This window comes from Plecotus auritus, assembly GCF_963455305.1.
Source record: "Plecotus auritus genome assembly, chromosome: 9".
NCBI lineage: Eukaryota > Metazoa > Chordata > Mammalia > Chiroptera > Vespertilionidae > Plecotus > Plecotus auritus.
In genome coordinates this window covers 155,915,505-155,929,632 of record NC_137783.1, presented here as the reverse complement: position 1 = coordinate 155,929,632, position 14,128 = coordinate 155,915,505, and the positions used below count along the sequence as shown (strand labels likewise).

Here is a 14,128-nt window from a genome sequence, read left to right as displayed (position 1 = left end):
GCCAGGCAGTCCCAGCCGGCTCCGCAGCGCCCGGCTCTCCTGGAGGCTGGGCTGGACTTGGAGGTGCAGCCGGGGCTGCCGGGCCGTCGGGGGGCCGTGCGGTCAGCCCCCAGTCCAGTCCCGGGAGGTCGGGCCGAGCGACGCTGGGCGTGGGCGTCCGGGGGGCAGGGGTGACGTCTGGCGGCAGGATGCTGAGCGCAGGGGCGGGGCGCCTGGGAGGTCTCGGGCGGCGTGGCACTTGGCCCCGGCCCTGCAGCGCGTGGTCAGTGACACGGAGGGGATGGAGAGACCTGTGCGCAGCGTGGAGGGCGGAGGGAGGGCCGAATGCCGGGCCGGCCCTGCACGGCCCTGCCAGATCCTACAGGCCCGAGGACCCGGCGGTGGGGAGGCCCTGACCTCCGACCCCACGCCCGGCCGGGTGGCTGGTCGGGGCAGACGTGGGCTGAGGTGTGGAAGAGGCCGACCACGGAGCACGTCGCGAGAGGTAGGACCCCCGCCGGAGCGAGGTGACGGGCGCTTGGCTACACCCTGGACCCTGCTCTGGGCAGAGGTGGGCGGCCCCTGACCCAGCCTCCGGGGCCCCCTCTGAGGGGGAGCTCGGGGTGGAGGGGCGGGAGGGAGGCCCGAGGGCCCATTTCCAGTCTCCGCAGGGTCTTCACGGGTCCAGAGCTCCCCTCGGGGACCCACGTTGTAAAGGAAGGCCTGGGAGTGGGCCAAGTGCCTTTAAGGAAGGTTTCGGGGTCACAGACCCCTAAGGCTGGACCTGCTCGTGGCCCCCTGGGTGGCGGCTGCTCCGGCGAGGGACCCTTCCCTTCGGGGCTGTTTGGGTGGATGGCGGGGGTCCGCCGGCCACCGGGAGGCCTTTGGGCTGTGGAGGGGCGGGGGGGGCGGGTGGGCAGGCTCAGGCAGCGGTCACCCCAACAGGATTTCAGAGCCTGGTCCCCAGGACCCACATGGGTCCCAAGGAGGCCGCCCGCCACAGGTGTGGTGGGAGGTTTCGGCAGGAACCAAAGGCCAGGTGCATCGTGGGGGCTCAGGGGACGGCCACCTGGGAGGGACTCTGGTGCCCCCGGAGTCCGGGATGAGGTCTTGCTTGTCCCCGAGGGCAGCTCACGGGGGCGGCGGACAGGATGTGGGCCAGCGGGATGGTAGAAGCAGGTGCCCCCTGGCACCACTGCCTCCCCGGGCGCCCCCCGTGGGAGGTGCAGGGACTGCGGGTGGCAGGGGCTTCCCAGCTGGGCTCTGGGGAACATGGGAGAGAGGGGCTGGGGGAGGGTTCCTTTCGGTGTCCCCTGGCCGCGGGCCCTCAGAATGCCTCCCAGATGCCTGAACGCTGATTTGCTGCCCCTTCCTGTCCACATCATGTCCCCTGTCCCCGCAGACCGGTCACAGGCCCAGATCTTGCTTAGAGGACTCCCTCCACAAACCAAGGCCCAGAGCGGGGCCTCCTCCGTGGCCCCGGAGCCACCCGAGGGTGTTGGGTGTGGGGGTCAGCGTCCCCCCGGTTTTCCTGGCAGACACTAACCTTCAGGGCAGGGAGGAGATCCCACCCACCTCTGGGTTCCCTGCACCTGGCAGAGTGCGGGAGGCAGGGGCTGCCCGGACCCTGGCCTGGGGAGCAGGGATTTGAGGACCTTAACGAGATTACGGAGCAGGTGGCACATATCGGGTGTCCCTGGGGAGCGCAGGGAGCTTGGCCTGGGAGGGGCCGGGGCGGCAGCTCCCACAGAGAGGTGATGGCGGGGGGGGGGGGCCTTCCCAGACAGAGTGGGGTCGGGAGCCACCATAGGCCGATGGGGTGAAAGCCCAGGTGCGGCGAAGGCTGGGGCGTGACCAGAGGCTGAGACCCAGGCCACCCCTCCTTGGTTTTCTCTGGGGGCTCTGGGTAGGGCAACCCCCCAAACAAGAGGCTCCCAAGGGCTGCCTGCTGGGAAGACGAGGGGGTGCTGGGCGGAGGGGCCAGCAGAGCCCCACAGAGACCACACGGGGTTGATGTCTCTGTTGGTGTGAAGACACCCACAAACAGGTGGCCGAGCCCTCTCCTAGAGGCACGGCTCCGAGGTCACTCCGCCGCCCCCCCCTGGGGGCTGGGAAGGAGCTGATGCCCCTGACCCTCCTCTGGGAGGGTCCCCAACAACCAGAGATGGGGCCCCATTTGTCTGCAGCCTCTCTCCCACAAGCTTAGGGCCCCCAGAGGCCTGGACTGTGCCCCCGTCACCCCCACGTGGGGCTGGTGACCTGGGCGGTGCTCCAGCCAGGGCCCAGCTCTGTGGGCAGCCTGTGCCCGCCGGGCCTGTGGCGTGCCTTCACTCTGGTTGTGGGGAGCCTGCCCTCCAGACAGAGGGCCCCTCCAGGAGGCGTCTCAGAGCCTGCCCACGGGGGCCAGGAGGGATGCGGTGCGGGGCGTGGCAGGCCTGCCCCTACTGGAGCTGCAGCCTCCTCCTGGCCCAGGGGCCCCCCCGCCCCCCACTCCCCGGCAGCTGCCGTGGGGAAGCTGGAGTGGGCCTGCCAGGACGGTCTCAGGGTCACCTGGCTGAGGTCAAGGCCCCTCTTTACAGACCAGGAGCTAGAGGCCAGGCCTGGGGTCTTATCTGGGAAGGGGTGGGTCAGAGACTCCACAGCCCTCATGGCCCAGCTCCTGTCCCCCCTGGAGGACTTCCTGCCCACTCCCTCCAGGGGTGACCAAGGGATGGCTGGCCTGGCGTGGCCCCGCGGGCCCCTGCACTCAGTCCTCCCTCCACCCACACCCACCTCACATCCCCCTCCAATCACCATCCACCCACACCCCTCCCTGCTCAGAGCCTTCCGTGACCCCGAGCCCTCAGCTCAGCGGATCTGCCTAGAATCTTCCCAAATCCTGAGCCGGCCTGGCCCCAGGATCCTGCCCTGCCTGGGAGTGACTGCAGGGGTGGAGGGGTGGCGGGTCAGGAGGAGCTAGCAGCTCCCTGGGCCTCACAGGTGGGGACACTGAGGCAGGCCCAGGGGTGGTGGGACCATGACTGTCCAGGAACCCGCGGGGCGGCCTCAACTCCAGCCTGGAGACGCATGGCGGGAGGCGCGGAACTGCCCGGGGCTCCCGGCCTTCCCTGTTCCTGGGGACTCACCCCCAGAGCTCTGCCCCTCCTCACCTGCAGTCCCTCCCCACTGACCCTCTCCAGGGGCCCCCCAGGCACCCCTTCTCTGCAAGCCCCAGCTCAACTCTGTGCCTCCCCCAACCTACCCCCTCGGGCTCCCCAGGGTGCGGGGGGACGGGCTTCTGGGCCTGTCCCTTCCTCTCCTCCTCATCCCTCTGGGCCTCCTTCCAGAACGTTCACCTGTGCGAGCATGCCACCTGCCAGCCAGCTCCACCCAGGGGGCGGGGGGGCGGTACGGGACCTCTGCCCGTCTCCCCAAGGCAGCCCCTCCTGCCTCAGCACCCAGGGGTCTGCGGGCCTCTGGCCTTCCTCCTGTGCTTTAGTTCTCCCCACCTCCCTGGCCACAAACCCCTGCTCAGCTCTCAGACCCGAGTTTCAGGCCACCTTCCCCAGGCGGGGGGGGGGGGGGGGGCACCCAGCAGGGTATCTGCCTGGCCCACGAGGCTGCTGTCACCCGGACAGGGTCGCCTCGCCCAGCCCAGCCAGGCGCGGGCACCCTCAGCAAGGTGCTGCTGGGGGAGGTAGCTGGAGCAGCGCCAGGGGAGTGGGGTGGGTCCCAGCAGCTGCAGCCGTGCCCACGCCCCCTGCCTAGGGCACCTCGAGCTCCTATGCCCCACCTGCCACCCACCTGCTCCCTCCCTGGCTCAGAGCTCTGCTCCCACCTCCCCCCACCCCCCCCACCAGCTGCCCCTGCCATGACGAGGGACAGCCAGCCCCGGGGCAGTGCCACCCCCGCAGACCCCTCCCCAGCGGCCTGGGCCCGGACCCTGCATTGCACAACCAGTGAGAGGCACCCCGGGTGGCGGGGCGCAGCGCTGCCCTCCCGTGCTCCCCGAGAGGGCCTGCCCTCTGCTCTGTGCGGTTGAGGTGGTTGCTGCCGCCGCCCACAGAAGCCAGCCCTGAGAAGGCCTCTCAGAGGGTCATTTCCCTCCACTCTGTCCCTTCACGCGTGACCTGTCATGCAGTGTCCGCTCCGGTCCCTGGCGTGTGAGACCCCAGGGAGGCTGGGCACGAGGGGGGGCAGCCCACCTCCTTAGGCCTTCCGGCACCCCCAGCCCATGGTGCCAGGGGCCTTGTGGCCAGGAGGTCCCTGTGGGCCTGAAGGACAAGTTCCTCTTTGGCGGGTCTAGACTGGCGTCCTCCCCGTGGCCCCCGCCCACAGCCAGGCCCCAAGCTCTCCCAGGACTCAGCAGACCTTGGCCTCAGAGAGGCAGGGGGCAGCCCACTAGCCGCCTGCAGGGGGCAGAGTCGAGACAGGACCAGGGCCTGAAGCCCCTTGTGGAACCAGCCCTGCGGGCAGGGGAGGAAGGAGAGGGAGGGGGCAGGACAGCTGGGAGGGCCAGGCCTGGCCCAGAACTGGCACCGTCAGCAGTTGGTGGGGACTGGGGGCTGTGGAGGAAGGAGGGGGGCCGTGCTTTGAGTTGGGGCCCAGTAGGCAATGGACCCGGCCAGCAGGGACAACCCCTGAACTCAGGGACCCCCCCTCAGACCGGGAGCCTCGAGCCGGAGGGCCTTGGGTCTGCGCAGGCGGGTGGGGCTGGGCCCCGCGGTGGAGCCTGACTGGGAGGGGGGCCAAGCCCACTCCCGCGCCCCCCGGGCTGAACCCTGGGCCTCCAGCGCGGAGCCAGCACAGACACAGGAAATCGCCTAATTGCATCTGCTCGGAACAGCAAATCCCTCGCAGCTGCAGCGGCTGAGCTGGGGCCACAGGCGGCCGGCTGTCGCCAGCGTCCTGACAGCTCCGCTGAGCGTGCCAAGGGGTCTGGGCCTCTGGCCGGGGGCGCCTTTCCCAGGCCAGGGGCCCCCACCCCACCCCAAGAGAGCCACCCCCATCTCAGTTCCCAGAACTGGGCCCAGCTGTGGATCAGTGAGGGGCTGAGGTCATGGGAGGGGCCAGGAGGGGCCGCATTACTCACATCCTGGGGCGGAGGGGAGGGGGGAGGAGGCGGAGGGAAGGGGCCCAGCAGGCTCCTTGTCCTTGGGCTGCTGGGTCAGGGGCTGCGGCTGGGGTGGCTTCTCCCAGCGTGGGGCTTTGGGAAGCACGGGGAGACCCCTGCCCTGCCCCCTCCCTCTGCCCCTCAGGAAGGCCAGGGGTCCCATGGAGTGGCAGGAATGGGGTGACCCTTGGAGGGGCCTCAGGGAGGATGTTCCCAGCAAATGAGGCTTGGCCTCTCCCAGGGCCGTTGTCAGGGCGACAGCAGGCAAACAGTAAACAGTGCTGGGACCTGCCACTCTGTGCTCACCTTGTTCCCACGTCTGATCTGCACATGCACGTCTGTGTGTGTGTGTGTGTGTGTGCGCGTGTGTACACAGTGAGGGGGTCCGGGCCCACATGGGGAGTGTGGCTCTGTGTCTACGTGGGCCTGTGTGCAGGGCTCATGGAGAACATGTGTGTCTGTGTGGGGTTCATGGAGAATGTGTGGGTCTGTGTGGGGTTCATGGAGAACATGTGAGTCTGTGTGGGGTTCGTGGAGAATGTGTGGGTCTGTGTGGGGTTCATGGAGAACATGTGAGTCTGTGTGGGGTTCATGGAGAACGTGTGGGTCTGTGTGGGGTTCATGGAGAACATGTGAGTCTGTGTGGGGTTCATGGAGAACATGTGAGTCTGTGTGGGGTTCATGGAGAACGTGTGAGTCTGAGTGGGGCTCATGGAGAACGTGTGGTCTGTGTGGGGTTCATGGAGAACACGTGAGTCTGAGTGGGGCTCATGGAGAACGTGTGGTCTGTGTGGGGTTCATGGAGAACATGTGAGTCTGAGTGGGGCTCATGGAGAACATGTGAGTCTGTGTGGGGTTCATGGAGAACATGTGAGTCTGTGTGGGGTTCATGGAGAACGTGTGGTCTGTGTGGGGTTCATGGAGAACATGTGAGTCTGTGTGGGGTTCATGGAGAACATGTGTGTCTGTGTGGGGTTCATGGAGAACGTGTGAGTCTGTGTGGGGTTCATGGAGAACGTGTGAGTCTGTGTGGGGTTCATGGAGAACGTGTGGTCTGTGTGGGGTTCATGGAGAACATGTGAGTCTGTGTGGGGTTCATGGAGAACATGTGTGTCTGTGTGGGGTTCATGGAGAACGTGTGAGTCTGTGTGGGGTTCATGGAGAACATGTGTGTCTGTGTGGGGTTCATGGAGAACGTGTGAGTCTGTGTGGGGTTCATGGAGAACGTGTGGGTCTGTGTGGGGTTCATGGAGAACATGTGTGTCTGTGTGGGGTTCATGGAGAACGTGTGGTCTGTGTGGGGTTCATGGAGAACGTGTGAGTCTGTGTGGGGTTCATGGAGAACATGTGTGTCTGTGTGGGGTTCATGGAGAACGTGTGAGTCTGTGTGGGGTTCATGGAGAACGTGTGGTCTGTGTGGGGCTCATGGAAAACGTGTGGTCTGTGTGGGGTTCATGGAGAACATGTGGTCTGTGTGGGGTTCATGGAGAACATGTGAGTCTGTGTGGGGTTCATGGAGAACATGTGGTCTGTGTGGGGTTCATGGAGAACGTGTGGTCTGTGTGGGGTTCATGGAGAACGTGTGGTCTGTGTGGGGTTCATGGAGAACATGTGAGTCTGTGTGGGGTTCATGGAGAACGTGTGGTCTGTGTGGGGTTCATGGAGAACATGTGTGTCTGTGTGGGGTTCATGGAGAACGTGTGGTCTGTGTGGGGTTCATGGAGAACATGTGAGTCTGTGTGGGGCTCATGGAGAACATGTGAGTCTGTGTGGGGTTCATGGAGAACGTGTGGTCTGTGTGGGGCTCATGGAGAACATGTGTGTGTCTGTGTGGGGCTCATGGAGAACGTGTGGTCTGTGTGCGAGGCGGCCCGGCCATGTGTGCTGGGAGCCGAGCACAGGCCTGCTCGGGGCTCTGCGGCCAGGACACATGGCCAGCGGGGTGAGCCCAGGGACCTCGCCTGAGCCCAGACCTCGGACACGGCGTGGCCTCTGTGCCCTGCGGGTCCCAGCCCTCAGAGCTGGGTGCACAGGTCTGGGGAGCAGGAGAAGGGCCGTGTGGGAGAGCGCCTCACACACACCCCACCTGGGCCCCCCACACCCCCAAACAGCACATATTGGCCAAAGCACCGCAGCACAAACACACCCGTGGTGTAGCTTGGACCCGAAGCAAGGGGAGCAAAATGGCTGTCTCACCCCTTCCAGTGTTCTCCTGGGGTGCCCCGAGCCGTCTCAAGATAGCCCCCAGCCAGGGAAGCCCTCCCACCCACCATTTGGAGGGGCTGCTGGTTTGCACGGAGGGGAGGGACCCGGGACCCCAGATCCCCAACAGCCCCAAGAGCACCCCAGGCTCTGCCTCGCACACAGCAGGGCCTGCAGCCCCCTCCCAGGGCCTGGAGCGGGGGACGGGGAGGGGGGTGGAGGGCCAGGCGCCATGTGATGGGACCAGGTGTGGGGAATCAGGGGCTCCCTGAGGCCCTGGGGCGGGAGTGTGGGAGGCGGATGGATGGGGGTGCGGAGGCCAGAATCCCACGGCCGCAGGGGGGAGTGGGCCCCCGAGCTGAGGCTGTGGAGGGCCTGGCTTTTGTCTGAGAGGCTCCAAGGAGACTTAGGAGAGATTAGATCACGCTGGCGGCGGAGGCCAGGGGCGGAGGCCCGGAGATAGCGAGCTGAGAGCTGTGGGGTCAGGCAGCGGACACGGGCAGGAGGGGCTGGGACCCCGGGTGTGGGGGGGGGGGCAGTGCGCCCTGCAGAAGTGGGGACCCAGGGCCCCCCGGGCTGCAGAGGAACAGGGGTGGGGGGCAGGGCCATGCCAGCTGAACACAGGGTCGGGGTCTGCTGGGCCAGGGCAGAGGCGGTGAGTTTTGGACCCTCGGTCCCAGGCCAACCTGGTGTCGCCCTGAGTGAGCAGAGCTCTTTTGTGCCTGGCGCTGCAGCGGGCCTCAGTCTCCCTTCTTTGAAACAACCAGAGAGACTCAACTCCACGGGGGGGCTCAGAGGGGTGGGGTGGTCTTGGTGAGCGGACCCTGCAGGGCCCTCTCTGTGGGGTCAGGCCCAGGCTGGAGACACCCCCTTTTCTGGGCCTTGGGCCCTGGGTGGGCCACTTTCTCCCCAGTCAGCATGCTCCTGGGGAGCAGGAAGGAGCCCCCCGCAGGGTGGTCAAGGGGGCGAGGCGGCTGCCCAGTTGGTTCTGCCCTGCCTGGCCAGCCCAGACTGGAAGTGCCCGATTGGCGAGGCCTATCTGACTCAGGTGGGGCAATGGCAGGGCTGTCTGGTGGCCAGAGCCAGCTCTCCGAACCTCAGGACCCCTGTCCCCATCCTTCCTGCCTGGGGTCAAAGCCACACTGGCCTGTACCCGGTTCTGCTCAGGCCCGGGATCCAGGCTGGGCGAAGGGGGCCCTGGGGTTCTCTAGGCTGGACCCCAGGGCCCCTCCACCACCAAGGCCCACACAGATGCCAGATGCCTGCAGAACCCTGGCACCTCCCTCCAGCCGAGGGCATCTTCTCGACCAACTCCCATGGCCTCTGCCTTAAAGATGGGGAAACTGAGGCCTCGGAAGGGCCGGGGCGGTCCGGCCCCTCACAGGCAGCGCCGTGGGGCCTGCTTGGGTAGGAGGTGCGAGCTGTGGGCCGAGGGGTGACCCTCTCTCCGTGTCCCCAGGCTCGCCACACAGTGGAGCCTGGAAGACGAGGAGGAGGCTGCGCGGGAGCGACGTCGGCGGGAGCGAGACAGGCATCAGAGGGCCCGGGACCAGGATGGAGGCAGCCCCACCCCAGAGCCCCCGGAGCAGGAGAAACTGTAAGCTGCCCCGCGGCGTGCCTGGTCCTGCACCCCAGGCAGAGGGGACCCTGTGGGCAGGCTCTGCCCTGGGGTCACACAGCGATGAGATGGGAGGGTCCCGGCCCAGAGCAGCAGCAGCAGCAGGACTGTGGAGTATTCTGGGTGAGGGGCTTCCCAGCCTCGGTGCCAGCAGAGCCTGCTGGGTGCCTGACCAGAGTCATGCACGGCCCCCCTCCCAGGGTACACGCTCTGGCCAGCTCGAGTGGTCCCGGCCTGATTCTGCTTGGACTGATTCTGACCCCAGCTGCACGGCCCGGGGCCCCCAGCCCCCCGCCCACACTCCCTGCTGCCGATGACTCACATGCACCGAGTCCAACTTGGCCGGCCCTAGGCCCAGGGGGCCTCCCGGCTGGGCTGGGCTGGGCTGTTTTTCCAATATCGCCCCCTTTCCCAGGCCTGTTTTGTTCCATTTTCTCCGAGTCAGCAGCTCTGGGCGGGGTGGGGTCCTGCAGCGGTCACAGCCTCCGGGCCAGGTTCTAGGCAGAGCTGCCAGAGGCTGGGGGCAGGGGGAGCCGACCTGCACCAGGATCCCGGCCTGCAAAGGGGAACGGGGTGCAGAGGCTCCCCCTGCACCCAGGGAAGGAGCCGGGCAGGGCCCTGGAGCACAGCTAGGAGGGCTGAAGGACACTGGTTACCCACACGCAGAGACACCGGCTGAGGAGGGGCGGGGGGCACAGCCCAGCTCTTAGAGAGCCCCAGACCAAAGCGGGGGGGACACAATCCAGCTTTCAGGGAACTGTAAACTCATGGGGTAGAGACAGCCCTGTCTTGGGGAACCTGCCTTAATGGGGTGAGGTGCAGCCTTGGCCTCAGGCAGCTCCTGACCGTGGGGGACACAGTCCTGCCCTCAGGGACACTGTGGCACTGGGCAGATCGGGTCTGGCCGTGTGGAGCGCCTCCGTGGCACGTGGGTCTGAGTGGGAGGAGGTGCGGGTGGAGGTTGCCTGCCCTGTACCCTGGCCTAGCTCGGCCTCTCTGCTCTCCCTCCCACCCCACTCCCTGTAGGCTGAAGGCCTCGGAGGCCCCAGAACTGGAGGAGGATGAGGGGTTCGGTGACTGGGCACAGAAGTCAGAGCTGCGGCAGCCCCTGCAGGGAGAGAGCCCAGAGGGGGAGCAGGAGGAGGCCAGGCAAGTAGGGGTTAACGCTGGGAGAGAGGCCTCAGGCAGGGCTCAGCAAGCCCCCCAACACATGCCTCAGCCATAGCCCTCTGCTCCCCTTCCCAGCCAGCCCCCCGAAAAGGCCCCACAACTGGGAGGGGGAAAGGGGGAAAGGGAGGAAGAGAACGAGACGGCAAGGCGGCGGCGAGGGGCCGCGGGAGCGGTGAGGAAATCTCATTCCTGGGCTCCCCAGGGCCCTGGGCCCCATCCAGACCAGCTGCGGCCGGCGGTGTTGCCACATCAGCACACATCTGCAGCCCACTTACGTAATGGAGGCTCTGGCCCCCGCGCCGCCCCTTCCTCCCGCGGGGCTGGCTGGCCTCCATTCCCACGGAGGGGAGCAGGTATTTCCAGATGTGCAGGCCCGCGAGTCGGCCTGGGGGACAAGCTTTCCAGATGTGCAGACGTGTTTGCCGGTTTGAACCGGAGCGGGCGGGGGTGGGGGCCGAGATCCCCGGGGCCCAGGGCTGGGGGCTGTTCCCCGAGCTTGCTCCCCTCCCCAGTTCAGGGTCTGAGCTATTCTCTGAGCTGTGCCCAAGGCCTCCCTCCCCCCCGCCCCCCGTGTGCTCAGGGTCCCAGTTCTGCTTAGAAGCTCCAACTGGGGGACAGGATCTCCCTTCGCCCCAGTGTCACCAGACCCCCAGCTCTCCCCGGCCCTCCAAGCAGACTCCCTCACCTCACGAGCCGCCTGCCTAGCTGGGGCCCTGGTCCTGGCTCAGCCTCCTGCCTACCACCCCCTCCAGGCCCCAGTGCTCCCCATCTGCCTCTGTACGTTGGGGCACATTCTGCATTTCTGAACGGGGGGCCGGGGTCTGCAGGCGGCCACAGCCTGGCTCCTTCCTGCCCGGCCAGCAGCAGGCCAGCATTCTCAACAGCAGGGGGCACTTTGGTTCTTCCGTAGAACCCCGGGCTCTCCTCCCTGCACCCCCACACCTGCGGCCGCCACACTGCGACTGAATGGGCCCTCTGTGTGCCTGCCGCTGGCTGGACCCCGGCCCACCCTGGGTGGTGGGTCTGGGTCTTGGTTGGCACCAACACCAAGGGGCCTGAAATCATGGAAAATTCGAGAATTTCCCACCTTCTTCTCCAGGTTCAGTCCCGCTCAAATGCAGAGCAACTGGCTGCCAGCAGGCTAGGGCCCCCCTGCTCCCCCGCCCCATGGCCAGCTCAGTCAGCCCCCCTCCTCTAGCTGGGGCCTGCCTTTGCCTGTCCGCCAGCTGACCAACCCCCAGACCACCCCAGACCCCACCTCACTCCATGCAACAGCCTTCTCCCCAAGGCCCACGGGCCACGCTCCGGGCAGGGCAGCTTTGGCTGGGGGGGCCGGCCAGTCTAGGCTCCAGGGTGGGCGAGGAGAAGCAGGACACGAGGCAGGGGTCTGTCCAGAGAGTCTGAGCCCGGGTGGAGCCTCAGCATGGGGTGGCCCTCCTTGGGGCTGTGGCACTCAGGGCTGTTTCCCAAGGGGCCCAGGGAGAGGGGCTGGCTCTTAGGTCCCTGCACCCCCTTCACCCCAGGGCCTGGGTCTCGGGGATCCTTAGCACTCCACTGGTCTGACCGTCCCCATCATCCGGATGAGGAAACTGAGCCTGGGAAGTGGGAAGGGACTGGAACCAGACCGCTGGTCAGCCTGCGTCCCTCTTCCTGCCACAGGCCCTGTGGACACCAGGATGGTGATGAGCTGTGTCCAGCCAGAGTCTGCCTGGAGGAGCTGCATCTGCACCCCAACTCCGAGCCCCAGGAAGGGCCAGAGCCGGAGCAGGCAGAGCCCGTGGGCCCAGAGGAGACGGGCCGGGGCAGCCCGGGCCCAGCAGAGGCCGAGGAGGCTGAGGAGGTGCCGGTGGTGTCCCTCGGGGTCGGGTTGCGTCCGTCTCTGCTGCCTGCTCACTCCGTGGCCTTGTGGGACCAGCCACGGAGAGCCGGCAGTGTGTAGCCCCCACATTCTCGGGGGATGGTGGGGCTCGGTGACTCTGCGTGGTCTGTCTTGCTGCAGAGAATTCCAGAACCAAAGCATGTCAGGGCTGGGAAGGACCTGAGGCCCAGGCAGGGGAGAGAGTTGCTCCGACAGGTTCCACGTGGGGCAGGACGGGTGCAAAGGGGGTGTTCATCCAGGTCCCATAAGCTCAGATGTTTCGTTTCCAGCACCAGCAACGTCAGCGGCCCAAGGCGCCCAGCCCCTTGCTCTTGGAGGAGACCACCGAGCCGAGCTCGCCGCCCCTGAGCCCCAGCACCAAAGTAGGTCAAGCTCCAAGGCTGCTGCCTCTCCCTCCTCCCAGCCCCAGAAGCAGCCACATCAGCCCAAACAGGGAGCACTCCTGCTCTTTCTCTGCCGTCCCCCGGGCCCCTGCCCTCCCCGCCCCCCCCCCCCCCGCCATACCCAGCATCCCAGAGAGTAACATCAGGCAGGGGTAGAGGGTAGGCCTTGCTCGGCTTCCAAGGCTCATGTCTCTGTCGCCCTGCACAGCTCATCGACAGAACCGAGTCCCTGAGCCGCTCCATCAAGAAGAGGTGTGTACCCCAACGGCTTCCCAGGCCGGGACTCGAGGTTCTCCCAGAGAGGTCGAGAGGTGGGGTGGAGATCAGGGGCCTGAGAGAGCTCTCCTAGGGCTCAGGGTAGGGTTGCAAGCCTAGTGAGGGGACACAGGGTGTGACCCTTCTCCTATCCTCCAGCAACAGTGTGAAGAGGTCCCAGCCAGCCCTGCCCATCTCCAAGATTGATGACCGGCTGGAGCAGTACACCCAGGCCATCGAGGTAGGCTCAGCCCTCCTGCTCTGCTGGATCTCCACTCTGTTCATGCAGCTCTTCTCATTCACCCAACACCCCTCCATCCAACTAATACCCTTCCATCCAACTAATACCCCTCCATCCAACCAACACCCCTCCACCCAACCAACACCCCTCCATCTAACCAACACCCCTCCATCCAACCAATATCTCTCCATCCAACCAACACCCCTCCATCTAACCAACACCCCTCCATCCAAACAACACCCCTCCATCCAACCAACACCCCTCCATCCAACCAATACCCCTTCATCCAACCAACACCCTTCCATCCAACAACACTCATCCATTCAACCAACGCCTCTCTATCCAACCAATACCCTTCCATCCAACCAACAGCCTTCCATGCAACCAACAGCCCTCCATCCAATCAACACCCCTCCATACAATCAACACCCCTGCATCAAACCAACACCCCTCTATCGAACCAACACCCCTCCATCCAACCAATATCTCTCCATACAACCAACATCCCTGCATCAACCAACACCCCTGCATCCAACCAACACCCCTCCATACAACCAACACCCCTCCATACAACCGACAGCCCTCCATCCAATAACACTCATCCATTCAACCAACACCTCTCTATCCAACCAACACCCCTCCATCCAACCAACACCCCTCCATCTAACCAACAACCCTCCATCCAACCAACACCCCTGCATCCAACCAACAGCCCTCTATTGAACCAACACCCCTCCATACAACCAACAGCCCTCCATTCAACCAACATCCCTCCATCTAACCAACACCCCTCCATACAACCAACACCCCTCCATACAACAACCAACACCCCTCCATTCAACCAACACCCCTCCATCTATCCCATGCCCTTCCAGCCCTATGCCATGAGCAGCGCGAGGACAGCCCAGGTCTGTCTCGTGTCCCACCACGTCACCCGTGCTCTACAAAACAAGGGGAGCTTCGCAAGTGCACTGAATGGAGGAGCACACACCTTTTCAGAGCCCTGCTCCTGCCCCGGGGTGGGAACGCGCCGCTGGGGAAATGCAGAGACGCAGAGGATGTCCCCTGCATGCTCCCTGGGCTCTCTGATGGGTCCCACATGGCTCTCCACTAAAGTGGCATTGGGATCTGTCTCCTCTGTAGACTGCTGGCCGGAACTCCAAGTTAGCTCGCCAGCCCTCCATCGAGTTGCCCAGCATGGCCGTGGCAAGCACCAAGAGCCGGTGGGAGACGGGAGAGGTGCAGGCTCAATCTGCTGCCAAGAGCCCCTCCTGCAAGGTAGGACCCCACCCCGGGCAAGGCCGTCCAG

General features: G+C 65.6%; 1 protein-coding gene across 7 annotated transcripts in view; it reads left to right on the top strand.

Moving 5' to 3' along the window:
• Nucleotides 1-14,128, top strand: part of LSP1 (lymphocyte specific protein 1) — a 40,495-nt gene that overhangs the window by 14,660 nt on the left and 11,707 nt on the right. For 4 of the 7 annotated variants that reach the window (XM_080688558.1, XM_080688557.1, XM_080688560.1 and 1 more), the window contains exons 2-8: nt 8,733-8,870; nt 9,918-10,040; nt 11,721-11,901; nt 12,210-12,302; nt 12,532-12,575; nt 12,738-12,819; nt 13,963-14,097. In XM_080688558.1, the coding sequence (XP_080544684.1) occupies nt 8,733-8,870; nt 9,918-10,040; nt 11,721-11,901; nt 12,210-12,302; nt 12,532-12,575; nt 12,738-12,819; nt 13,963-14,097 (796 nt within the window). Of the gene's footprint in view, nt 1-53; nt 485-8,732; nt 8,871-9,917; nt 10,041-11,720; nt 11,902-12,209; nt 12,303-12,531; nt 12,576-12,737; nt 12,820-13,962; nt 14,098-14,128 lie in introns of those variants that run through there. The other 3 variants (XM_080688561.1, XM_080688563.1, XM_080688559.1) reach the window with 3 other exon arrangements.